General features: G+C 38.3%; 1 protein-coding gene across 1 annotated transcript; it reads right to left on the bottom strand.

The window, feature by feature from the left end:
• Positions 1–4,351: 4,351 nt before the first annotated feature.
• On the bottom strand, positions 4,352–25,507 carry LOC135771686 (uncharacterized). Its single transcript, XM_073815489.1, has 3 exons — positions 25,466–25,507; positions 22,722–23,274; positions 4,352–6,464 (listed from the first exon to the last, which is right to left on the bottom strand). Exons 1-3 carry the CDS (start codon positions 25,505–25,507, stop codon positions 5,170–5,172), a joined length of 1,890 nt encoding a protein of 629 aa, XP_073671590.1. The 3' UTR covers positions 4,352–5,169.
• Positions 25,508–25,748: the final 241 nt, after the last annotated feature.

Genomic DNA, 25,748 nt, shown 5'->3' with positions numbered 1-25,748 from the left:
ATGATCGACTGTGTCTGATTCTCGGACATCAGTTGGTAAATCATTCCAGAGCTTAGGGGCTAAGTAGGAAAAGGATCTTCCACTTTTAGACACTTTTGATAGTCTAGGGATAATCAATAGACCAGCATTTTGCGACCGTAGTGTGCGTGATGGAATGTATTCTGATAGTAATTCTTTAAGATATGAGGGTGCTAAGCCATTTAAAGCTTTGTAGGTGATTAGTGATATTTTAAATTGGATGCGATATTTAACTGGTAGCCAGTGTAAAGATGCCAGAATTGGGCTTATGTGGTCATACTTCTTAGATCGAGTAAGTACCCTTGCAGAAGCTTTTTGAACTAGCTGAAGCTTGTTGACCTGATTTGAATGGCATCCCCCGAGTAGCGAGTTACAATAGTCTATTCTAGAGGTCATAAAAGCATGAATAAGCTTCTCTGCGTCAGATGAAGACAGCATATGGCGTATTTTTGAGATATTTCTAAGATGGAAGAATGCTGTGCGGCAGACGTTGGCGATGTGACTATCAAAGGATAAGTTGCTGTCGAACATCACACCTAAGTTCCTAACCGTGGAAGATGGCACCACAGTACAGCCATCTATGTGCAATTTGTAATCTGACATATTATGTTTGTAGCGATTTCGTTCAATAATAAGTATCTCTGTCTTATTGGAGTTGAGCTTAAGAAAGTTATGTGCCATCCAGTCACTAAAATCGCTAATGCAGTCTTTTAGCTTAGAAAACATGTGTGTTTCGCTGGGATGCGAGGAGATGTAAAGCTGGGTATCATCCGCATAGCAGTGAAAACTTATGTTATGTTTCCTGATAATGTCTCCTAGGGGTAACATGTATAACGAGAACAGGATAGGACCTAAAACTGATCCCTGCGGTACACCGTATTTAACCAGGGAGTGATATGACTCTTCCTCATTTACATAAACAAAGTGATAGCGATTGGTTAGATATGACCTAAACCAGGCTAGTGCCTGACCACTGATACCAACATAGTTTTCTAGTCTATTGAGTAAGATTGTGTGATCTATTGTGTCAAAGGCTGCACTAAGGTCTAGTAATATAAGAATTGAGATTTCACCACGATCGGATGTTAATAGGAGGTCATTTGTAACTCTAAGCAATGCTGTCTCTGTGCTATGGTGGGGCCTGAATCCTGATTGGAACTTTTCATATGTACTATTATTTGTCAAGAATGTGCGTAACTGGCTTGCCACTACCTTTTCTAATATTTTCAAAAGAAAAGGGAGATTTGAGATTGGTCTAAAGTTATTAAGTTCTCCTTGGTCAAGCTGTGGTTTTTTAATCAGTGGTTTAATAACTGCTAGTTTGAAAGCTGTTGGAACGTATCCTATTTCTAGCGATGAGTTAAAGATATTTAGAACCGGGGTTGACACTACAGGGAATACCTCTTTAAGTAGTTTTGTGGGAACGGGGTCTAATATACATGACGATGATTTGGATGATGTGACTAGTTTAGAGAGCTCATCTATTGTAGTAGGTTTAAATAAATCAAGATGTTCGTATGGTAGTCTAGTGTTAATTGAACTAATGGGTAGAGTGGTGGCTGCCTGGGTAGCTACGATGTTTTCCCGAACAGCCGAAATTTTGTTAGAAAAGAAGTTCATGAAGTCGTTACTATTGTGTTGAAGTTTACTATTGGTTTCTGTTTGTTCTTTGTTTCTAGTCAGTTTCGCAACTGTGCTAAAGAGGAAACGAGGGTTATTATGATTCTCATTTATAAGCTTGCTAAGATATGTAGATCTGGCGGTTTTAATAGCCTGTCTGTAGTGTTTAACACTCTGTTTCCATGCTGCACGCCATACTTCTAACTTTGTGCTTCTATAATTTCTTTCCATTTTTCTAGCTGCCTTTTTAAGGGCTGCGGCGTGATGGTCATACCATGGAGCTGGCGTTTTTTCTTTGAATCTCTTTTTTCGAATGGGAGCAACGGCATCCAATGTGTTAGAACAGACATTGTTTAGGTTTTCTATTACAATATCTAGATCGTCACAGTTATCTGCTACATGTTTCATTTGGGACAGGTCTGGAAGAGTGCTAATAAAGCTATCTTTAGTGGTGGAAATTATTGTTCTGGCTAGTCGGTAGCATGTTGTGGATTGAGTGATCCTATCTAGAAGTACAGTGTATGACACAAGGTAATGGTCAGAAACTGCATCACTCTGAGGTGATATTTCGACGTCATTAATATTGAGTCCGATTGACAGAATTAAGTCTAATGTGTGCTTACGAGTATGCGTTGGCCCTGTCATGTTTTGTCTAATATTGAGAGAATTTAGAACATCCATAAACGCACGTCCTAATGCGTCTTTTGGGTTATCCACATGGACATTAAAATCACCAACAATAAGAGCTTTATCTACAGTGACTACAAGCTCAGATAGGAAATCTGCTATTTCTTTAAGGAAATCTGCATGGTGGCCCGGTGGTCTATAGATTGTCGCTAAGGCAAAAGAAAGCTGTTTGTGGTTACGATCAGTTATTTCCATATTTAACAACATTAGTTCAAATGATTTAAATTTTAGCTCAGATTTTTGGTTTACTTTAAAAATTGTGTTGTATATTGTAGCTACACCACCCCCTCTCCCCTTTAATCGAGGTTCGTGTTTATAATAATAGTCTTGTGGGGTGGATTCATTTAAACTAATGTAGTCGTCTGCTTTAAGCCAGGTTTCTGTTAAACAGAGTACATCTAAGTTTTGGTCTGTAATTATTTCATTGACAATAGGTTCTTTATTGGTAAGCGATCTAATGTTAAGAAGGCCGAATTTTAACATTCGAGATTCATCTGTTAATGTATTGTTTTCTAATTTTATATTAATCAGATTTGTACCAGATGTAACAAGCGGTGCCCTGTATTTATTTATTCGGGGAACAGATACAGTTGAAATGTGCTGATATTTCGGTAAGATTGACTCGAAGTGCTGGGATATAAGTGGTCTTGACATATCACGGCAGCTAAAAGACGGACGGTTAAGCCGATCCGTCTGTTTCCTGACCTGGGCCCTGGATAGTCAGACTATATCAGAATTAAGACTATTGATCAGATTTCTAGTGAGTATAGCACTTCCTTCCGATGACGGATGAAGGCCATCTCGGGTAAGGAGGAATGGTCTTCCCCAGAAATGCTTCCAATTGTCTATAAACCCTACATTATGCTGAGGGCAAAACTCTTTACATTTACTTAAGATAATTGTAGAAATGAGTGAAGAGTCCATGATAAATCCAAACCAGCCATATTTATTACATAAACATCTGTAGTGTATATTCAATTTACAGCTTACACAGCCACAGGCAACAAACCGAAACTAAACACTTCAACCCGGCAGGGGAATATAAAACAGCGCCAACAGGACTCATCCGCACTTCCACTCGTACGGTGTCTCTCAGTGTCCATAGAGTACGCAAGCGAAATCATTAACAAGAATGATCTACAGTAATAATAAACATGGTTTGGTAATTTGTTTTCTCCGTTGTTGTAGCATGTATAACAGATTATCTAGCTGTCTTAGATTATGAGTTGAAAACATGGTTAGTTGAAAACACGTAGTCAAACAGTCCAGCCAAAACTACTTAGTTGAAATCACGTCGTAAACCAGTCCAAGGCGGACCGACTTATTTTCAACCATATTTCAACGTTGAAAGACCGTTATTGTTTACTGGGAACGGTTTCTTTATTGAATATCAACTTCTAGTCCTTTTGCTTTCCCCCTTCATGCTCTCAGTCATTGCAGATGCTGTGTCCTGGTTGCTTTCGTCACAGCATCTGTGAAAAAGTACATAATCAAAATGCTAACAATAAAAAATGATGGCTGTCTCAACAAAACTTAAATCACAATTAATCAAAGTATATATACTAATATTAAAAGGAATGTTTTTATTTTAAACTTGATTTATCTTTAGTCCCAATTACTTGATGCCCAACTAAGATAAAGTCCCAAAGTCTTAAATGTAGTGATATCTTTCATTGCAGGATAACAGTTTTTAAAGTATAACCTGTTAGCCAGCACTTCTATTTTTGAGCATTTTCTGAAAAATGACAACTCCAAACTAAAGCGTCTGCAGCTCTTAAACCCTATGGTCTATCTATATTCATAATTCTGGTCTTGTTTGAAACTAGACACTTGACATATTGTTGCCTAATAGTCATAACAACTCAGAGTAGTAAAGAAACAGAGTAAAACAAGGTAAAATATTAAATGACTTTCACTTAGCAAAAAAGGTATGAAATGGTCATGTAAGACACTTGGGGACACCATATAGGTAAACTGAATGTCTGACCATGCTGTGATTCAAATTTAAGAATGATACTCCAAAAAATGGTGTTTCTGTGAGCTTTTATTTCAAAAAGTCCAGGCGTCCTTTCAGAAAAAGTGCACTTGGAAACTCCAAATATACACATAACAAAATGACATGATTATCAAAAGAGAATGAGTCAGGACTACATATTACATGATGTATATCAATTCAGAACTTCTCTGCCCACCAAAGCACATAGAAAAAACTATTTCAGAAAAAAACATTTGCACATTATAACAAAATACTTGTTATTTTGAATGTGGTCGCTCATGAATGCACTCCAGATTCCAGTCCTCCTCTGTGTCAGCTGAAGCCAATTCCAATTCTATTTTATACGCCTAACCCTTAACCTTGCCTCCTAAAACAGTGTGAAAAGGGGAAGGGTTAATAATATTCCCCTAAGAAATGGGACACCACTACTAGACTGTCATATGACATCATACGTCAAAGTAGATGCAATATTTATCACATTGCCACCTTCACCTGCAGTCATGTAGTTACAGCCTACAAGTGTCCCTGGAAGCCCAAAAGCAGCACACCATACACCCCTCTAATAGCGATTTAGATGCTCTACTCGTCAGTCTATTATTCACGTTCTGGTTTTCCACCATTGTTGTAATAAAAAAAAGGCTTCCCTGCCAATGACGAGTAATTCCGGCTTTCCACAATACAAGATAACTAATGAAGGTAGGATGAAACGTCTTTTTGTTTGAAAGCAGAGTGTCTATTTCTTTATTTGATATATTTTACATTTTCTGGAAGACATTAAACTTTTGTGACAATCATGAAAAATGCTGCTGCTGGCTGGCAACTTTTTTTAAACGTTGGTGGGAAAAGAGTTAAAGGTTCTGTCCAGTGTGAAGTCTCTGATGAACTCTGAAGTGACCTGAATAAGCAAAAGTCTTGTCACACTGAGAGCATTTGTAAGGTTTTTCACCTGTATGAACTCTCTGGTGCCTTAGTAAGGTATCCTTTACACTAAAACTCTTCCCACAGACACCACAGTGATGAGGTTTCTTTCCAGTATGAACTCTCTGATGGACTCTGAATTTAGATGAACTAGAGAAGCACTTTCCACATTGAGCGCAGACGTAAGGTTTCTCTCCAGTGTGAACTCTTTGATGAACTCTGAATTGAGATGAACTAGAGAAGCACTTTCCACATTGAGCGCAGACGTAAGGTTTCTCTCCAGTGTGAACTCTCTGATGGGATTTTAGGTTAGATGAGTAAGTAAACGTCTTGTCACACTGAGAGCATTTGTAAGGTTTTTCACCTGTATGAACTTTCTGGTGCCTTAGTAAGTTTGATTTGTTACTAAAACTCTTCCCACAGACACTACAGTGACGAGGTTTTTCTCCAGTGTGAACTCTCTGATGGGCTTTTAAGTAACGTGAATAGTGAAAAGTCTTGTCACACTGACAGCATTTGTAAGGTTTTTCTCCAGTGTGAACTCTCTCATGGATTATCAGCTTATATTTATGGCAGAAACGTTTATCACAGTGTGAACACTGATAGAGTTTCTCTTTAAAGTGAATATTCTGGTGTTTTTTTAATGAACCTGAATCCCTAAAGGTTTTTCCACATTCACTGCACTGATATGGTCTCTCATTGGTGTGTGAAAGCATATGAGTCTTCAGACCACGTTTACAGCTAAATCTCTTCTCACAGTGAGGACACTCGTACGTTTTTTCTCCTGTGTGAACTCTCTGATGAACTTTTAATTGAGATGAACTAGAGAAGCTTTTTCCACACTGAGCGCATTTGAAAGGTTTTTCACCTGTATGAAGTCTTTGATGAACTTTAAGATTTTGTTTGGTTCTGAAGTATTTTCCACATTCAGTGCAGTTGAAAGGCTTTTCACCACTGTGTGTCCTCATGTGAATATTTAGTTTAGAGGAAGAGACACAAATCCTCCCACACTGCTCACAGTGAAACAACTTCTTCTTCTTCTTCTTCTTCTCTCTGTGGTCTTCTGAATGAAGTTTCTTCTCTTGTAAGGTAGTAAAGCTGATCTCAGATCTGGTGAAGAGTTTCTGTTCTGTGTGTTTTCTCTCATGTCTCTCTAAATGTCTCTGTGAGCTGAATGATGTTGAGGACGTTATTTTTATATCCAAACATGAATCACTCTTCACATCTGAAAGAAACATGAAACAATTAAATTGTCTTTTCACTCTTATTTACACAAAGAAGGATGAAGAATTGAGATTCTGTATCTTTTTCTAGATTCACACATATAGACAGAAGACAGGTGTCAGTCCTGTTATTACAGCTTGGTCATTGCACATCAAATAAACCAACATTTGTACACAGCAAAAAAACATTGTAATTATTTTTGTTATATTTTATTAAAATAATAACAATATAACTAGTGATCAATGACAAAACATATAGGGTGGTTTCCAAGACAAGGATTAGCTTAAATCAGGACTGGGCCTTAGTTTAATTAAGGAATATAACTAGTTTTAACAAACATGCCTTACTGAAAACATTACTGGTGTGCATTTTGAGGCCAAACAAAGGGCACTGATGTATTTTATGATATGTCAGTGTCAGCTCTTACAGTGTCAGTGTCAGCTCTTACATTTATTTTAGTCTAGGACTAGTCTAATCCCTGTATAGGAAACCGCCCATTAATGTTATGCATGATTATGAGTAATCCACATTTTTGTAAGAGTCGTCAAACGGAGCAATATTTTTTATTTGTACAGACAACGACTTTCACCATCCTTGTTGCATTATATGATGACACTTCTAAAATGAGATGAAATATTTTTTAAAGGGATAGTTTACCCCAAAATGATCACTTTTCCCTGTGTCGTTCTAAACCCCAAAGAGCTCAGATTGTCTTCAGTAGAGATCGACAGATAATTATTTTTTTTATCGATACGGACTATTTGGAACTTATTTGCCCGATAACCGATATGCTGAAACAATTTTTATTTACTGTTATACTACTGTTTTTGACAGACTTACAACAACACTATTCAACTGAACAAATCCTTATAATAATAACAATCACTCCCTCTCTGCATACAATGTAATAAACAGAGCCCGACCGATTTATCGGTTTGCCAATTTTAATCGCTGATATGAGCCTGTCGCAAATATAGGTGTATCGGCGTATAAGCCGCAGATATACAGCCGATATGAACGTTTTCACAGAACAAAGAAATGCTTTTGAATGATGCAAGTACTTGTTTGTCCATTTAATGCAGTCAGTGGTCTCTCAGTTCAGGCAGCGGGAGTCACGCAGTTTCTTCACAACATTTTTACACCTGGTTATTAAGACACCTTTGGTCGATTGGATTAGAAGTGGACGAGAGAGACACATTCCCGTTTACACATTCCACTTACACTTTTAATCGGTCTTTTTTGTCCACTTGCAAGTTTTTTAAAAGAAAGCTGCTTGTGTTGTTGCTGAACATACTCATTTCAGAGCAATTTATTAAATAATGGTAATCTTGTAGGCTTCCCTGAAGAGAGTCTTTGCTTTCAGTATCCTAACCGTATTTGTATAGACATTTCTCACAATAACCGAAAAAACTTAATCGTTGTGAAAGCGGAGTTCCTGTCAAGCGTCTACACACCAGAAAAACAAATCCGGGCAAGTTTAAAATGGATCAAAAGTCCACACAACTTCATTGACAGATTTGCCAAGTGAACGTCTTGTGTGTAACAACAATAACGTTAGCCGGATCCTATCATCATCAGTTAACATTTTTGTCTGGTAATGTCTGTGTGCCAGTCAGTCAGTCAGTCAGTCATATTTATTTATAAAGCACGTTTAAAAACAACAGCTGTTGGCCAAAGTGCTGTACAAAATGTAGACATATAATAAAAACAAAAACCAAAATCAAAACAATCGAGCGGCAGTGTTTTGAACAAGTTGAAGACGTGACAAGAAAGACTGTGAAACACCCAGGTATAATACCAGTGTTTCCCCTAGGTTTTCATCTTTGGGGGGGGATTGGTTGGGTATGTATATACAGGGGTTAAATTGTGATTTGTTATGTGGGAGCTCTGTGGGGAGGGGTACTTCGAGGGGTAACATGTTTAATCCTGATGACAGCAAAGCCACTGGTGTGTTTCAATGACATTGGACTTCTGACAGGATTTGATAAGTTTCAGCTTTAAATCTGTGTCAGAGGTTGACCCAAAATATTTTAAAAAGAGCGTCTTAAATGATGCAAGTCTATGAGTTTGACACCCTATATCCATTTGTTGCACATGTCATTATGCACAATTGATCAAACGTTGAAGGAAGTTAAAAGAATCAATCTCCTTGAATAATTCTAGGCATAAGATGCTACCCCAAAATACTTAATTATCAAGAAAAGGTACAACACACAGTACTGTATCAACAACATGTCTTATAAATTAGCCATAGAGATTCCCTATGCTGGTCAGCAGCTAGTAAAACAATCACTATATGTTTGATTTGTGTAATCAAAATACATTATTTTACTAAACTATACAATGAGTTATATCCAGTGTTATCCAGTTAACATACTGTAATTAGATGAATGACATACATACTTTAGTCTTCTATTAAGTTCTCTCAACGTGGGCACTATTCTTACCTCTCTCTCTCTCTCTCTCTCTCTCGGTCTCTCTCTCCTCTACAATGTCAAAAGATCCTGCGTGCTTGTTCTTGAAGCTGCTCTGAGTTTTTTCGCTTGATCTGCATATTTTCAACTTGCGCGAAGACGTGTTTAAAGGGAAAAGCGCGTGTTTTCGCGGCAATTGTGCCGCCCGATTCGCGTCATTCGCAAATTCAGAAATATGACAGCATACAATGTTACTGTCTGTTACACAGAGTTACTACAAAACACGTGCGTGGGGCGGGCATGTATAGCATGAGAGGGAGGGAGATAATGCGCGCGTGTGTGTGGGAAAGTCATGATAAACTCGAGCAGTCGTCTTCTCTGTCAGTAACATCCGTGACTGTTGATGTTTACGCAGAAAAATAAAGTATACGGAGGCGGACTTTCAAAACACCGTCACCAGTTATGGGAGAGAGAGGCGCGTGCTGCACAGAGAGAGAGCATGCGCAGTAAATTTAGCCCAACAGTAAAATATAAATGTGCGCACTCAATTGGATAATTGTAAGTAAACGCGCAAACACTGACAGAATCATGCCATCGTGGAAATAAGATAAATAACATATTACTTGAGGGCTGTTTAGTTTGTTTAATAAAATAACAAATTGTTCTCTGGCACTTCATAGAAAATCAAATCAAATTTACTTGACCTTCAAGGGGGGCGGGTGGAGCCGTAAGGAGGGCGGGGCGCCCCCCTTATATAATGGTAGGGGAAACACTGAATACATTACAATAGTCCAATCTGGATGAAATAAAAGCATGTATTATAGTTTCCATGTCTCTTGATGTTAAAAATTACTTAATTTTTGCGATGTTAACTGATAAAAACAACTTCTGACTACCGCATTAATCTGTTTATCGAAGGTTAAAATAGAATCAAAAGTAACCATGTAACCAACCTTTCATAAGTTTCTGGCATGTGAATGGAGATTATTAGATAAGCAGTGTTGGGAACGTTACTTTAAAAAAGTAATTAGTTATAGTTACTCACTACTTGTTCCAAAAAGTAACTGAGTTAGTAACTGAATTACTCTATAATAAAAGTAACTCGTTACCAGGGAAAGTAACTATTTGCGTTACGGTAAAAAAAAAGTTGCTATATGTCAAAGAATTTGTATTTTTTTTAGCAGTTTTCACATGTCAGTTGAAATGAGTAGAACAGACAGGTGATCATACATAACTTTCCATATTTATTGCACGTCAACAGACAGCAAGAGTTTTATCCTACACTTCAAGTATTATCTTTGTAAGAAAAGTAAACAGTTACACCATATAAAGTGCATTTAACTTCAGCAAACTAAATGAAATAAAACTCTCTCAACCTGAGACAACTGGTCAAGTAAACAACCTGTACTTCCAAGTGTTTTGTTCACAAAAAGTTAACTTTTAAACAACAAAAAGTGTGTTTGCTCTGTAGTCGTATTCTTAATTAAATAAATCAAACTCCCAATGTCAGACAACTGGTCTGGTAGACATTCTGTACGTCAGGTATTTTCTTCAAAAGTAAACAGTTAAATAATATAAAGTGTGTTTGCAATAACTGTAGCAAATTAAATAAATCAAACTGAGATAAATATTAAATAAATCAAACTGAGATAAATAGTCTGGAAGACATAGGCTGCTGTATTTCGTTTTCTTCATTAAAAAAGTAAACAGTTTAACAATATGATTCATTAAATTAGAGTTGCTTACAACGGATGTCGACAAAGTCTTCGCTCCCGGACATAATGTACACATTACATGCACGTTCTTGCTTTGACCACAATGAATTTGAAGTAGTGCTTATATCTCCACCTTGAAAATGCCAACTTTTCATCGGATTGCTTCTCCTGACTCGCCATCTCTTCTGCTGCCGCGAATCTCTGTTTAGCTGTTCGGTGTGTGTGGGTAAATTCCAAATGCCGTTTGTGCGCCCTTGAAGGGCACTTCGCGAAGGGGATGTAAAATCCAAATAAACAGAAAAAGACGCTGTATTTTATCACCAAGTGTATTTTAATTAGCCACACTATCAGACAACATTGCGCAACTTTATCTAGAGTTTATACATCAAGAGATTTGATTTTCGAAGGGAATAGGGCATAGTGATCATCACTTTCGATTGGAATTCGCCCTGTGTGTGTGTCGCCGCAGGCGCGTGCGCTGGCATGTGTATAACAACACTGGCTCTGATTGGCTACCATGAAACACATTACTCTGCCTTAGCCAATCATAATCGCTTATCTCGTTATTAACCTACCTCCTCACTAGCTGTGTGAGCCAGGGTTGCGTTTGGATCACACAGGTAAAGTCAGTGCATAGTAACGCACCGCATTTAACGTCCGGTAACGTTAACGGCGTTGTAACGGCGGGAAAAGTAATTAATTAGATTAGCCCGTTACTGAAAAATGAACGTCGTTACGTAACGCCGTTCTTTTAAACGGCGTTATTCCAAACACTGTAGATAAGTGACCCAGTTTACTGGCCACAACCTCGATAGAAGCAGGGGACCCAAAGATAAAAATTTTTGTCTTAGTCTCATTTAACTGGAGGAAATTGGCAGACATCCACTCTTTAACTCTTTCCCCGCCATTGACGAGATATCTCTTCAATTAAGAGAAAACGCTTCCCCGCCAATGACGAGATTTTCCGTCTTTCCGCAATACCGCTATTAACCCTTCCGCAACTTTTTAAAACCGGAAGTATTGCCCTATGGCAAGCTGCTGCATGTCCGTGTCTGTTTTAAAGATCGCTCTGAATGGGATCTCTATGAAAAGTCCGTCACAAATATGGAATTATTTTTGCTTTTTGCTCAAAATATGGAGTTTTTGCAAAAACCTACCCATATTCAAAAGGTGATTGCAAAAGAACCACTAAAGGTAGCATGAAACGGTTTTTTTGTTTGAAAGCAGAGGGTCTGTTCTTTCATTTGGTATATTGTATGTTTATTTATTTAAAGAAGAACATTTTCTGGAAGGCATTAAACTTTGATGAAAATCATGAAAAACGCTGGCGCTGGCTGGCAACTTTTTTTTTTAAACGCTGGCGGTGAAAGAGTTAACATCCCTCAGACAATCATATGAACACTGTAAACAAGAAACATCCGTTGGATGCAAGGGGACATAACACTGAGTATCATCCGCGTAACAGTGGTATGAGACATGGTGCTTCTTAAATATAGCATACAGAGGAAGCATGTATAAGGAAAATAAAACAGGACCCAAAATTGAGCCCTGTGGAACCCCATACAAAACTGGTGCGGATGATGATGTATATTTCCCAGTTTCTATGGAGAAGGTTCGATCTTTTAAATAGGAAACAAACCAATCTAAAACATGTCCCTGGATTCCAATAAGCTATAGGCCTTTTATAAGAATATCATGATCGAGAGTATCGAATGACGCACTGAGGTCCGATAAAATTAAAACAGCACACTTGCCAGAGTCAACAATCAACAATAAATCATTTAAAACTTTTAACAATGCAGATTCTGTACTGTGTTGAGGTCTAAAACCGGACTGATATTTATCAAAACAACAATTTTCCTTTAAAAAAGACGTGTGCGTATGTTTGCGTGTCGGGGTGAACTCATTCCAAGGAAAACGGCAAGGGACAGCATGTGGTTGCAAGTGGCAAACAGTAAGCCCTTAAATGTAGTCGTCTTTAGTAAAGTGTCAGCTGCATACATAAGTGATCCACTTTTTTATGGTGAAGTTTGGTCCTTCACCCCCCTGGATAGCCCGAATCCACTTCTGTTCAACTTCACCATCAACAGGGAATAAATGAAACAGATATGGCTTTTTACGTTGCCTTGACTGCGAAGGAAGTAGATTTTCATGACGACTGCGTATTTCCAGTCATAAATACGGAAGTTGTAAGAAAGGTCTATTTTCTGTATCGGACCCTATCAGATCCAGTGCGGATGCCATTTCGTTGTGTTAGCAGGCAGCCTCGTCTCGCATGATGTTAAAAAGCCCAGGTGTGTGTTTGGCATCGAGCATCACTGTGCTCATGGCTAGTTTAACTAGGGGGCCCCAGTTTTATGACATTTTATAAAATAAATTAATTCATCATACATTCTGTGTAATTAAACCTAAAAAAAATAAGGCTACTAACAAACAGCACTACTTTGTATAATTTTATATGTTTTGCTCAATTAAAATGTTACGTTTTAGAACACATTTGTCATTACTTTTCCTTTGGGGGGGCTGCGAAGGAAAGCTCCGTGCACACGGGGGGCCGGGCCGCACGTTGAAAAAGTTTGAGAACCACTGATTTACGTGACTCTTCAGGCATTTATAACACATCTCATCTGTGCATTAAAGGGGCTCTAAGCGAATTGAAGCGTTTTAGACCATAAAACATTTTTTGTTACATACCGGAAACATCTCCTCACTATCTGCTTGCTGCCTGTCCGCTGATCAAACTGTTAAAAAACGCGATCTTTGTAGACAGCCCAAGCTTCACAAACGGCAATATCAACAAATGGCCAAACCTAGCTCACAAAACAAAACAAAGTATTCCAGCCAATAAACGACAAGAAGGATTTGGGGGTGGGGGTTGGGCGCGTTCATGAAAGCACGGAAGGGAGGGGGAGGAGTTAGCTACGCTCCGTCTGTTTGAAAACAGTTTCGAAAGTCAACAATAACTAACGTCTCGCAGATTCGCTTAGAGAACCTTTAATGTCTGTTATGTTAAATAAATTGCTTAATTTGAGCAAAGTAAGTATACTTAAAGCAACACTAAAGAGTTATTGCTCTTTGCTTCCCCTACAGGTTAGACGCCTAATTGTTCATTAGCACTGTCGTAAATACTGCAGCATAGCTAGGGATGGGTATCGTTAAAGGAATAGTCTACCCTTTTGCCATATTAAACTATGTTATTACCTCAACCTAGACGAATTAATACATACCTATCTTTTTTCAATGCGTGCACTGTACAGCGTGTTGTGAATGTGTTAGCATTTAGCCTAGCCCCATTCATTCCTATGGTACCAAAAAAAAAAGTTTTATTTTGTGGCACCATACTTACTGGTATAACTCCTCATGTAACAGTCTTTAAATAAGGAAAACACGGAAGTGTTTGGTGGCTTCCCTGTTTGGTAACATAGGAATGAATGGGGCTAGGCTAAATGCTAACACATTCACAACATATTGTACAGTGCACGCATTGAAAAAAGATAGGTATGTATTAATTTGTCTAGGTTGAGGTAATAACATAGTTTAATATGGCAAAAGCGTAGACTATTCCTTTTAGATTTTAACGGTATTACTACTCTTACTGATACTGCTTAACGGTCCGGTACTTTAACGGTATTCTTATCGGTACTTTGGCCAATGTTAACATTTGATCATGAACCTATGTTCACATGATTAAGTTAATTATGTGTCTGCATTTCATTATTACAAATACATTTTTGGATATAATTTCTAAATAATATACATATATTTGTTAATGCACCAGCGTGAAAGCTGCAGAAAAAATACTTTAAATAGGATATTTATCTGTAGGCTATTTTGTAAACTAACTTGAAGTGCTGTGCATTTAGCCAAATAAATGTTTACATACTGAATTTTCTTTATTTGGGATTTTAAAACAAGTAGAAAATATGTTGAATGCATAACGTCATTTCTCCCAAAAGAAGTCAACAGAATTTCAACGTAAGGTAACCAATTAGGGATATTGTACATTTATTTTAAATGACGTGAACAACGTTGATTCAACATGATGTTAGCATACAGTACATGCCTGACAGCCGCGGTGGGCGCGTGCAGCAGGTGACGCAAATTATGGGTCCTCCGAGGATTAGACCATCTCATTTCAGTTCTCTTCGCGGACTTCTCAGGCTGCCACCTTGACAGACCGAGTGCTCACCTTTTAAGGTCGTATGCTTAGAAGGTCGCAGCCCTTGAATTGGGACACAGTTTCTGTCTGCACGTAATGCACTTTTAAAAGATGCTTTGACAGATTGCTTGTGTTTCCGCCCTTACATGCAAACATCTTGTTGCACTTACCTATATGACAACGAGCGTTGTCTGCATCAACTCTAGTAAAGTATAACCGCACTTTTGAACGTTTTGCTCTATCCGCCATTGTCAGTCTTGTAATTAAGCGGGAGTTTTCGTGCTGTTATGCGTATGCATGCGCCGCGCTCGTCGTTGTGTGTGTGTGTGTGAGACAGACAGCCTCCGCGGTGCGCATCAGAGATCTCGCAGATCTCACAGACAAACATCTTAATATTATCTCAAATTAGAAATGTTTGGTGAGACAAAATGTGCACAAAATGTGTAATTATGAAAACATAATTATTCAAGAATACATAGAACATTTATTTTTATCTTTTTCTCCAGGACCGAAAGCAGAACCGATAGCGTCAGATCTTACTGATACTACGGTCTTTAATAATTTAGCCCCGGGGCAAGTTTAGAACCGGGTTTCGGTACCCATCCCTAAGCATAGCTGGCTCTGATTGGATTGTAGGTCTGCCGTAAAGCAAATTTTTGTAGTTTTCACTCGAACTACAGTCTCAAGTCTCAAGTCTCATTTATTTATATAGCCCTTTCCACTACAACGTAGACCAAAGGACTGTACAACTAAAACCAAGAAATAAAGCATACAAAATACAATATACAATAGAGCATCAAGAATTAAAAGATACAGAATACAAATAAGTTTTCACACAAATTTTAAAAACATCAACTGACGGTGCAGATCTAATATCAGGAGGCAAAGCATTCCACAACCTAGGGCCAATGACTGAAAACGCTCGATCCCCTTTCGTCTTAAGACGCGTTCTTGGAACATATAGTAGTAAGCAGTTAAAAGACCTTTGGGATCTGCCAGAGTTCTTAACCACCAGATCCTTGATATATTCTGGGGCCAACTCATGCACAGCTTTGTAAACATATAACAAAACCTTATACTGTATCCGATATTTCACAGGGAGCCAATGGAGCCTTTTCAGAACTGGTGTAATATGCTCCCTTTTCTTAGTACCAGTAAGAAGCCTTGCTGCAGCGTTTTGAACCAGCTGCAATTTTGAAATAAGAGATTGACTGGCGCCTGCATATAAAGCATTGCAGTAATCCAAGCGTGAAGAAATAAATGCGTGAATCACTGTTTCCAGATCAGGAACAGACAAAAACGATTTTAATTTCGCAATAGTCCTTAACTGAAAAAAAAAAACAATTTTTTACCACGTTTTTAATCTGATGGTCAAACATAAGTGCAGAATCAAAGATTACACCTAAATTTCTTATTTTAGGCTGAACATATGTTTCCCATGTACCTAGGAAGTCCGTTAAACTAATGTCGTCCTTATTCATCCCAAACACCATGACCTCAGACTTGCTTGCATTTAACTGCAGGCAATTTTGCTCTAACCAAGTAGTCACCTATTTAAACAAGCAACCAGGGATAAAGTAGGGCTTGATCCTCCAGCTCCAATCGGTAAGTAAATCTGAATGTCATCAGCATATAGATGATAAAATATACCATATTTCTTAAAAATTTGGCCTAAAGGCAACAAAAATAAAGAAAGGAGAATAGGACCCAGAATTGAACCCTGAGGTACTCCACAATCAAGAGAAGCTGGCCGGGAGGAAAAATCCCCAACCCTGACACAGATTGAACGACCCCTTAAATATGAGGAGAACCATTTTAAAACCATACCTCTCAGCCCTACAACGTCATGCAAACGATTAATTAGAATATCGTGATCAATTAAATCAAAAGCAGCACTAAGATCCAACATAATTAGAGCCCCAACATTACCTGAATCTGCAATAAGTAATAAATCATTTGAGACTCGCAGTAAAGCTGATTCAGTACTGTGTCCTGCCCGAAAACCAGACTGAAAGACATCCAACACCTCATTTCTAGCCAAAAAAGTGTTTAACTGAGATAAAACTACCTTTTCCAAAATTTTAGAGATACAAGGCAGCTTTGAAATGGGCCTATAATTTGTAAAATCCAACGGGTCGAGAGGGCTTTTTAAGAAGGGGCTGGATAACCGCCTGCTTAAAACTTAAAGGAAAAATGCCTGTATAAAGACTGCAATTAACCATGGCAGTAATACAAGGCCCAATGTAATCAAATGTCGCGGCCAGCAAATCAAAAGGTAAAACGTCCCAACTAGCAGCTGGGCGATTTAATTTACAAATAATAAGACTGATGTCTTTAATTGAAACCAAATCAAACTTATCAAACGTACTAACATTTCTAAAAATACCTCCTGACAAGTCATTTCGATCCTGAAACCCAGATCTAATTGAGTTTACTTTATCTAAAAAGACATTTAAAAACTTCTCACAACACTCAGTGGATGGTGGTATTGAGACAGTGTTTGGGTTTAGAAACCTATTAATCGATTGAAACAAAATTTTTGGTGATTTCGAGTGCTGTGATATAATTTTGGAAAAAAATGCTGATTTAGCATCCTTTACAGCCTTTTGATATCCCACCCGTGACTCACGTAAAAACTGTTGATGGATCACAAGTTTTTCCTTCTTCCAAACCCGTTCTGCTTGCCTACACTGTTGTCTGAGAGTCCGAGTTTGTTCATTTAACCACGGCTGATGATTAACTTTACTATGCTTGATCTTATATGGAGCAACAGTGTCTAAAATTCCAGAACACACAAAATTAAAAACAGTAAGTAACTCATCTGGGTCTGCCGTAGTAACTACAGACTCAGGCCATGAAACATTAGAACAAGTACTAAAAATTAGGGGTGTGACGGTCATTATATAACCGTGAGACCGACGGTTATAGTTGAACACCGTCATTAGAACTCTATAACCGCCAAAACCGTGTTATTAAAATATTTTTTAAAACATTTTTTATCATAAAGAATTTTTAAATAGTAATTAAAAACAATTGTTAACAGTCTGTGTTACACGCCCCCTCACGTTCTCACGCAGTGAAAAATACAGAGCGGAGCAGACACTGACAACGCGCTGACATACAGGACAGACCAGGTTACTTTTCGGTTACTTTTGAGATTTAACATATTAAACAAAGTCTCATCTTTCCAATCATCTCTTCCTTCTAGTTAATTTATAACATCAAATAAACATGAATGACCATGAAAAGGAATGTTGTTTTAACCGCGGAAAGGCATCAGTACACTCCGCTTTTCAAGTTCAAATCCTCCCATGCTAATCTACTAACTCTCTTGAACGCACACTCACTGCTAGTTGTCTTGCTGTTAGTTTTAAAGAAACGTAGAGCAAGTAGCTAATCAGTGTCTAGTTTATTTAAACGCCGGGTGAGCACTGTGCAGCGCGTCTGCGGAGAGCGTTTGCTGCGCATGGCCGTTGTGGCTTCGTTTAATAACAATCTCAAGTTCATATTACTTTCTACCTGCGCATTTATGAGCAAAACCTCTTTAATACGCTTTTAATCCACATTGTTTTCGTGCTGTTCTGGTCCATGTAATGACAGATATAGACACAATTACAGACATAAAAAGCCCAATGCACAAATCTGTTTCTTTGAAGATTATTAAGATAGATGATAGATAGAGGATTAATTTATGCTGAGCAGAGAGTGACAGCGCAGTCTTCTGGCAACAGTGTGTTTTTTTTTAAATATTTCATTGCTTTCTGTTAAATTGTTCAAAGTTATTACTGTTTAAAACACACTTGGCATCACATTCATGATTTTATGGTAAAATGACACTTTCCTGTCAATCCACGAGCATTTAAACGAGCAAAACGCCCCCCACTGACGGTTATGTGACGAACCGTCACATTTGACTCACGTCATAACCGTCATCACCAATTCTGAAACCGGCACACCCCTACTAAAAATATCACCAAACGCCTGTGGTGTGGACTGCGTGATTGTACGGGAGTGTCTATAGGAAAGCTGTTGCTCCACCTTCTCACTTTGGACCTTTACGTTAAAAGTAACAGGCAGATGATCTGAAATACAGGCATCATTTACAGCAACATCACAGATAGACAAACCTAAAGAAAAAACAAGGTCCAAAGTGTGTCCTTGTTCATGTGTGGGACCAAGTACATGTTGTATAAAGTTAAGTGAGTCCATCAAATTAGAAAACTCCTTCTCCAAAGGCTTCCCAGGACAGCAGATATGAATGTTAAAATCCCCAACAACTAAAATATGATCAGACAGTAATAAAATAGTAGATAAAAACTCAGAAAATTCCTGAATAAAAACTTGGCTATACTTTGGAGGTCGATAAACAACTACTCCCAGGACAGACTTATAAAACTCAAGTCTTAATAACTGAACCTCAAAGCTCGAATAACATGCGGTCGATAAACGGCGGCATTTATACTGCTGCTTGCAAACAGTCGCTAAACCCCCGCCACGACCCATCAGTCTCGGTGTATTTATTAACATATAATCAGGTGGACAAATTTCCTCGCAAGGACTACACTCATCCCGATTTATCCATGTCTCTGTAATAAATAGGAAGTCCAAGACATTATGTAATATAAAGTCATTTAAGATGAATGTCTTGTTTGAGATCGAGCGTGCATTTACAAGCGACATCTGTAAAGTCTGTGCAACCGTAGGGGCTGCTGAAATAAGGCTCGACTTTACCATCTTCACACCGATCAAATTGCCCAAGTCTGCACCTCTGACATGTGGTGAAAACTTTGCATCCTGATAAAACCTCATCGCTGACAAACCTCCGTCTGGATATACTGACAGCAAATGAGAACACCGCCAACCCCGAGGCTCCGCAGCCAGATCCATGATGCCGCCAGCTGTTTCCCACAGCACAACAGCACAAGACCTCCGCAAAAGTCTCTGCTTCACGTGAGCACCTGCACGTCTCCCTCGTCGAGAGGGACCACTACCCGACGCTTGGAAACTTCTTTAGTGCGGTTTTGGCCGATAGAGGGCTGCAAAGCGAATGTGAAAGTGCCATTCACCCTGTTTTGAGTGGATGAACCACTGAAACTTTTTTGGAAACGTTATTTTAAGGTAAAAAAAACTTTTGGTGCTGCTTTAAAGTCCTTTTAATGAAGTTGCGTCACTCCGCCGTCATATTTGGTGTGCACGCTGTTGTTGTCTCCTCTTCTCAGTGGTGAAATGGCATCCAGCGCCAAATCTCAAAACGGTCACAAGATGGCGGCATTTATTGGTCAAGCCGATATTACAAAACCGACATCTGATAATGGGTAAATGCTTAAAACTAGAGATGCACCGATGCCTGGGCTTTGTATATCTGTCGATACCCGATACCAATCCGATATCATTGTTGAATTAATAGTAAAATTCTTAAATGTGTAAAGTGCTTTCTGCTATATCTAGTATAATTTACATTGAAAAACAATAATTTCAAATGATTTACAAGTTACATAAACGTTAATTATTAATCATGGCAGTGTTTAGAAGACATATAATTGGCACGTTTGATCAAATAAATATGCTAAATATATTTTCCTTAATTGCGCAAAACTGTCACAGCTTTAGTGTGCAGATGGTTATTTTGGGAATTATGCACTTGACCGGACCTTTTATGCACATAAAAGAGAAGAACTTAAATCATCCTGTACGCTACGATTATGCCTTCCTGGGCACAGAATTTATGCTCTTGAAGCACCCTCCATGGGAATCCTCGCTCGATAGCAATGAAAAGTTCATAACAAAGAGAATAGATTCGCCCTGTGTTCAGCACATAGTGAATTGCAACCATCCAACGGCTTATTGAGACTAGGGTTGTTGCGGTGACAGAATTTTCCCACCGGTTAATCAGCGCGTGACAAACCCGGTTTTACCGGTTTCACCGTGTGGGAGGGGCTTATAAATCCACAGAAGTGCGCATTTTACTTTCACTTTTGAGTTAGATGCAACTGTTGTTTAAATCCAGCGCTTGCGTACGCTGCGTTAAATCGCGTATGAATTTGTGTGCAAATGTGAGTGCAACAGCTGGTTTAAGTGCTTGAGTCAATGTGCGCAGGTACTTCTGACAGAAACCCGCCAGTCCCAAGCAGAGCAACCGGCTATTCCTCCATAAAGCGCTGCTTGAATGATGGGTTTATTATTATTCTTAAGGAAAAACACAACAACAAAACGATCTCGCCTATATTAAACATCATATATGTATATTATAACAAAAACGAGTAAGCACGCGGCTTCTGCCATCGTCTGCTCGCCACAGTCTGACAGGAATGAAATCTGACACCCGCAGCCGCTGCTCTGTGATGACGCGCGTTCAGCTCCGCTGGATTCAGCCAGCAGACACATACAGTTAAGTGTTTGCTCTCTCTAACGAAACTAAATGATTTAATTACAAGAAAATATCAAAACGACGGTGAAAGACGGTGTCGCGGTGGGCAAGTGATCTAACCGGTGAGAGGCTGAAGCACCGGTAATCACCGTTTCACCGACTATCGCAACAAGCCTAATTGAGACTTTACAAATTCAGATCTTTAAAATAGCCTACAGTTATCATGTGTGTGCGTTTGTGAATGACAGGTTTCATCCATATGCTTCACCACCAGTGCGAGTAAGTTAGAGTTTCCGTGAACTTAAATATGCATTTGTTTTTTCACATGAAGCTATAGACTATAGAGTGTATTAAGAAGACTTTGAATATAGTGCATAAAAACATTTATGGTGCTTATAATACTTTGTCGTTTTCATTGCTTGTCAGTAAGAACTACGGGTAACCCACAATATCGGAATTGGATCGGTCCTGTTAGTCCGATAACCGATTTAGCAAAAAGGGCCCGGATCGCCCCGATACCCAATCCAGATATCGGATCGGTGCATCCCTACTTAAAACAGGGGTCACCAATCCTGCTCCTGGAGGGCCAGTATCAGAGTTTAGCTGCAACACCTAAACAAACATACCTGAAGCAGCTAATTTTGGTGCTTTAGGTTTGTTTGATTAGGGTTGACAATGTTTGCATAATGGCTTAAATAAAAAAGCAGATAAAAAAACATTGGCAACTATGTCAGCAGGTGACGTGTCGCAGTCTGCTCATGAACAACCAGGGAGGAGAACAAATTATTAAATAAAATCGTTCGTTTTGGTTTCTCTACAAAAGTGTTCTCGTCACTTCACAATATTATTATATTATTGACTGACTGATGGACCTTTTTGGCGATGTCCTTCATTGTTTTCTGAGGAAAGGATTGTGAAACTAACTGAAGTTAATGTGACAGACAGACGCCTCCCGAATTTAATAAAAATATCTAAAAATGTGATCTGAAGACAATCGGAGCACTTCAGGGTTAAAGGTTCTGCAAGCGAATTCACGCGTTTTAGACCATAAAACATTTTTTGTTACATACAGCAAACATCTCCTCACTATCTGCTTGCTTCCTGTCCGCTGATCAAACTGTAAAAAAAGCGATCTCTGTAGACAGCCCAGCCTCCACAAACTGCAATAATAACAAACTGGCCAAACCTACACCAGAAACCATAACAAAGTGTTCTAACCAATAAACGCCAAGAAGGATTTGGGGGTTGGGTTTGGGCGTGTTCATGAAAGCACGGAAGGGAGGGGGAGGGGAAGGAGTTAACTACGCTAAGTTTGTTTGAAAACACATTTAAAAAATCAACACACAGATTCGCTTAAAGAACCTTTAAGGACAATACAGGAGTAAGTGATTTATGATCAAATTATCATTTTGGGGTGAACTAACCCTTTAAGCCCACATGCATGTTACACAATAAGTATTAAAAATATCTTAAACTCATTTAACATTTTAGTACTTACACTTTTTGGTCTTTTAATTAGTGAGTTTATGACTGAAAACCCAAAACCATTGCTCACATGACAGTTCAAAATGTTCAAAACACAACTATAATTAAGGAGACATACCTGATGGAATAAAATCATCAACTTCCTCATTTCGATCTTCCTCTTCTGTGGGTTCAGTTTTGATTTCTGTGGGTTCAGGTTTGGTTTCTGTGGGTTCAGTTTTGATTTCTGTGGGTTCAGTTTTGATTTCTGTGGGTTCAGTATTGATTTCTGTGGGTTCAGGTTTGATTTCTGTGGGTTCAGTTTTAATCTTCATCATGAGGTTCGTGCAGTCGATGAGTTTAACTGAACACATCTTCAGTTTGGTCTGCAGGATCTGCTGCTGTTCTCCAGCATTACAGACAGAATCCAGAGACTCTGTGGAGGTTTGATCCTCCTGTAAGCTCTGTTTACCGTCACACACTGTAGTGTCCTGAATGTCTGTGGGCTTTGACTCAGTATAACAGAGTAAAGTCAGACTGAGCTCGGAGTCCTGTGTGTGTCTGGATTTCTCTTCAGAGAGTTTAGAGTCCAGCAGTGGCTGTGGTGTGCGGCTCTGATCTCTGCTCATCCACACTGAATCCAGACTCCCATCATCAGTCACATACACTGAAGATTCACAACAATCCACATCCTGACAACACAACACACACAGACAGTAAGATTAGAAATGATTTGATGTTGTATGATTCAGTTAAATGATGTTTAAGCTGAACAAACCTCTCGTTTCATTGCTAAATCTCCTCTTGACCTCAGCATTGTCTCCAGTAACGCCACCTCTTTCTTCAGCTGAGAGATTTCTGTGATGAAATCATCAATAAATCCAGCATGGACAGATCAGTTCCTACTCAATGTCTCAACACTAAAATACACAGAGACAAGAGACTGTTTACACTCAATGAAACACGCAAGAGAGAAAACACTGAGGATACACAGACACATCACACTCGCGCTCTTTCTTTCTTTCTTTAGTGAGTTTATCTGCGGACTAAAGAGCTGCAGCGCCTCCTGCTGTACTGGAGAGAGAAGACGGGAAATTAAATGCTGAAGAATAAAGTCAAAACACCAAGCTTTTAAAGTCATATAGATATCGTAGGACAAAGAGATTTATGATCAGATTAAAAATACAAACACAAAAGTTTTTACAACGTTGTATTTTCATGAATAAATAATGTTGCAGTACAACATTTTAAAAACGTTTTAAAAACCACACCCTAAATATTAACAAAAAGGATGTTTCATAAACGATGGAAAATTGTCACGTTTTCTTTAGGTAGTAAAAAACGTAAATCAAGTCACAAAACTACGAAAACAAAACCAGACCAAAATGCAATAAAGACTAAATCATGTCTGATCTGAACTAAACTCATGTTGAAATATCAGTTGATGGTTGTCCAGAATAAGTCCTCAATACTCCATTAAACTGAAGGTAAAACTTTGGAGTAAGTAACAGTCTTATCTTAAGTGTTTTGTGTTGTTTTTAATCTCATTGTTATCTGTCAGGTGAACTGCAGTTACTCATCTGATGATCAGAAAGTGTCTTCACACAAAACGCACAGCTAATGTTTTTACATCTGTGTCTTTCTTTCATCTGTAAACTCACTGGAAGACAGGACAGAAGTTCATTTAACTTCAAACAAAAAATATCTCATTCGGACAATATGTGCTTGTTAGATCAACACAACGTCTTCTGATGTAACTTGATTTGCCATAGTTTTATTGTCAGCTAGTCAGCTAAAGTTTTTCAAAATCATAAACCCTGCCTTTAAATGTAAAATTTGCATTTTATAGTCAGGAGCTTTATTTATAGGACCTACATTTATAGTCAGGTTTACTTATTCTCCCTTATGAAAAACACACATTCAGTAAAGCTGATTGATTGTACAAATACATGGCTATATACACATACTGTAGTTATTTTCGAATTTTTTCATATTCCTTACATTTTAAGATAATGAATTCTACGGTTTCCTTTTTTCCCTTAAAATAAAAGAATGTTTTTAAAGAAATTATTTTAAATTATTCTCTCTTGAATGTGCAAATGAAAGTGCAGTTGAAGTTTAAAGCCTTTGTTTTCATTTGTATACATATACAATGACTTTCTTGCTTTTTTACAACATACATTCGACTGTAATTGTCATTAAAATTCTAACAATAAAGTAAAAAAACAAACTTTTATACAATGATGTCTGTGCAATGAGAGTGTGAAATGCTTGCATATAGGCCTATAGCAGAAGGCAGGAGACGTAATCATTGTAAAAATGAACAAAGCATTTACTAAATAATCTTAACATTTCTTTCTCAGTGTGTTCCTATCCAAGCCAAGACATTATGGTCCCATGACATTAAGACTAGGGCTGTGACGGTGGCAAATTTTTACCACCGCGGTGGAACCATCAACAGCAACCGCCGGTGTTGCGGTGGTGGGGTCCATGGGGGGGTTAGGGTGGTTTAAATGGTGAAAGAAAATAAAGTTTCACTAAATGCGCTTCCTGATGCGCGCGACTTTAACCTGGTAAAATTTTTATTTCACAACAAAAGACAAACGTGATGTGTATGTATCACTGTCACTGGAGACCAAAAGAAACTAAAGCAGACGCACAACACAGTGACATGGCTAAACTCCAACGTGCTGAGTTATGCTAAAATCCACCAGTTTAGTGGAAACGCCATACATGGTAATGTAGCGGAGATTTGTGTATTAACATAAAACAATGTTATAAATTTGTATCTTAGGCTTGAAATTACTGTACAACTTTTGTTATTATTATTTCACGTGTAAAAAAAACTGCAATTTTTACTTATTATTTTGTTTAATCATTCACCTGATATGTGACATCACACAACCGCGGTGGTGCGGTGGTCATGACAACCGTCCCACCCCTAATTAAGATTTTGAAACCAATTCTTAAAATCACATAGCACACAACATAAAATAAACGAGTTTGACACATAACAAAAGAGTTTATAAAAGAGATTATACAATAGTTTTCATATTTTATTGACACATTTATCACATTTATTTTATATTTATATATTTATATATAGTTACAGTATGTTTGCTGCCTGAAAATAAAACAACCACACGCATACACCTCATTCACACAG

Source organism: Paramisgurnus dabryanus, chromosome 8, assembly GCF_030506205.2.
Source record: "Paramisgurnus dabryanus chromosome 8, PD_genome_1.1, whole genome shotgun sequence".
In the NCBI taxonomy this organism is placed as follows: Eukaryota; Metazoa; Chordata; class Actinopteri; order Cypriniformes; family Cobitidae; genus Paramisgurnus; species Paramisgurnus dabryanus.
This window is presented reverse-complemented; position numbering and strand designations above follow the sequence as displayed.

Coding starts and splice junctions, on each gene's coding strand:
- LOC135771686 (XM_073815489.1), bottom strand. CDS start 25,507: ATGACCACCGCACCACCGCGGTTGTGTGATGTCACATATCAG. Junction 23,275..25,465: donor TGTGTGATGTCACATATCAG/GTGAATGATTAA, acceptor TTGTGTTGTCAG/GATGTGGATTGTTGTGAATC. Junction 6,465..22,721: donor TGATGATTTTATTCCATCAG/GTATGTCTCCTT, acceptor TGTTTCTTTCAG/ATGTGAAGAGTGATTCATGT.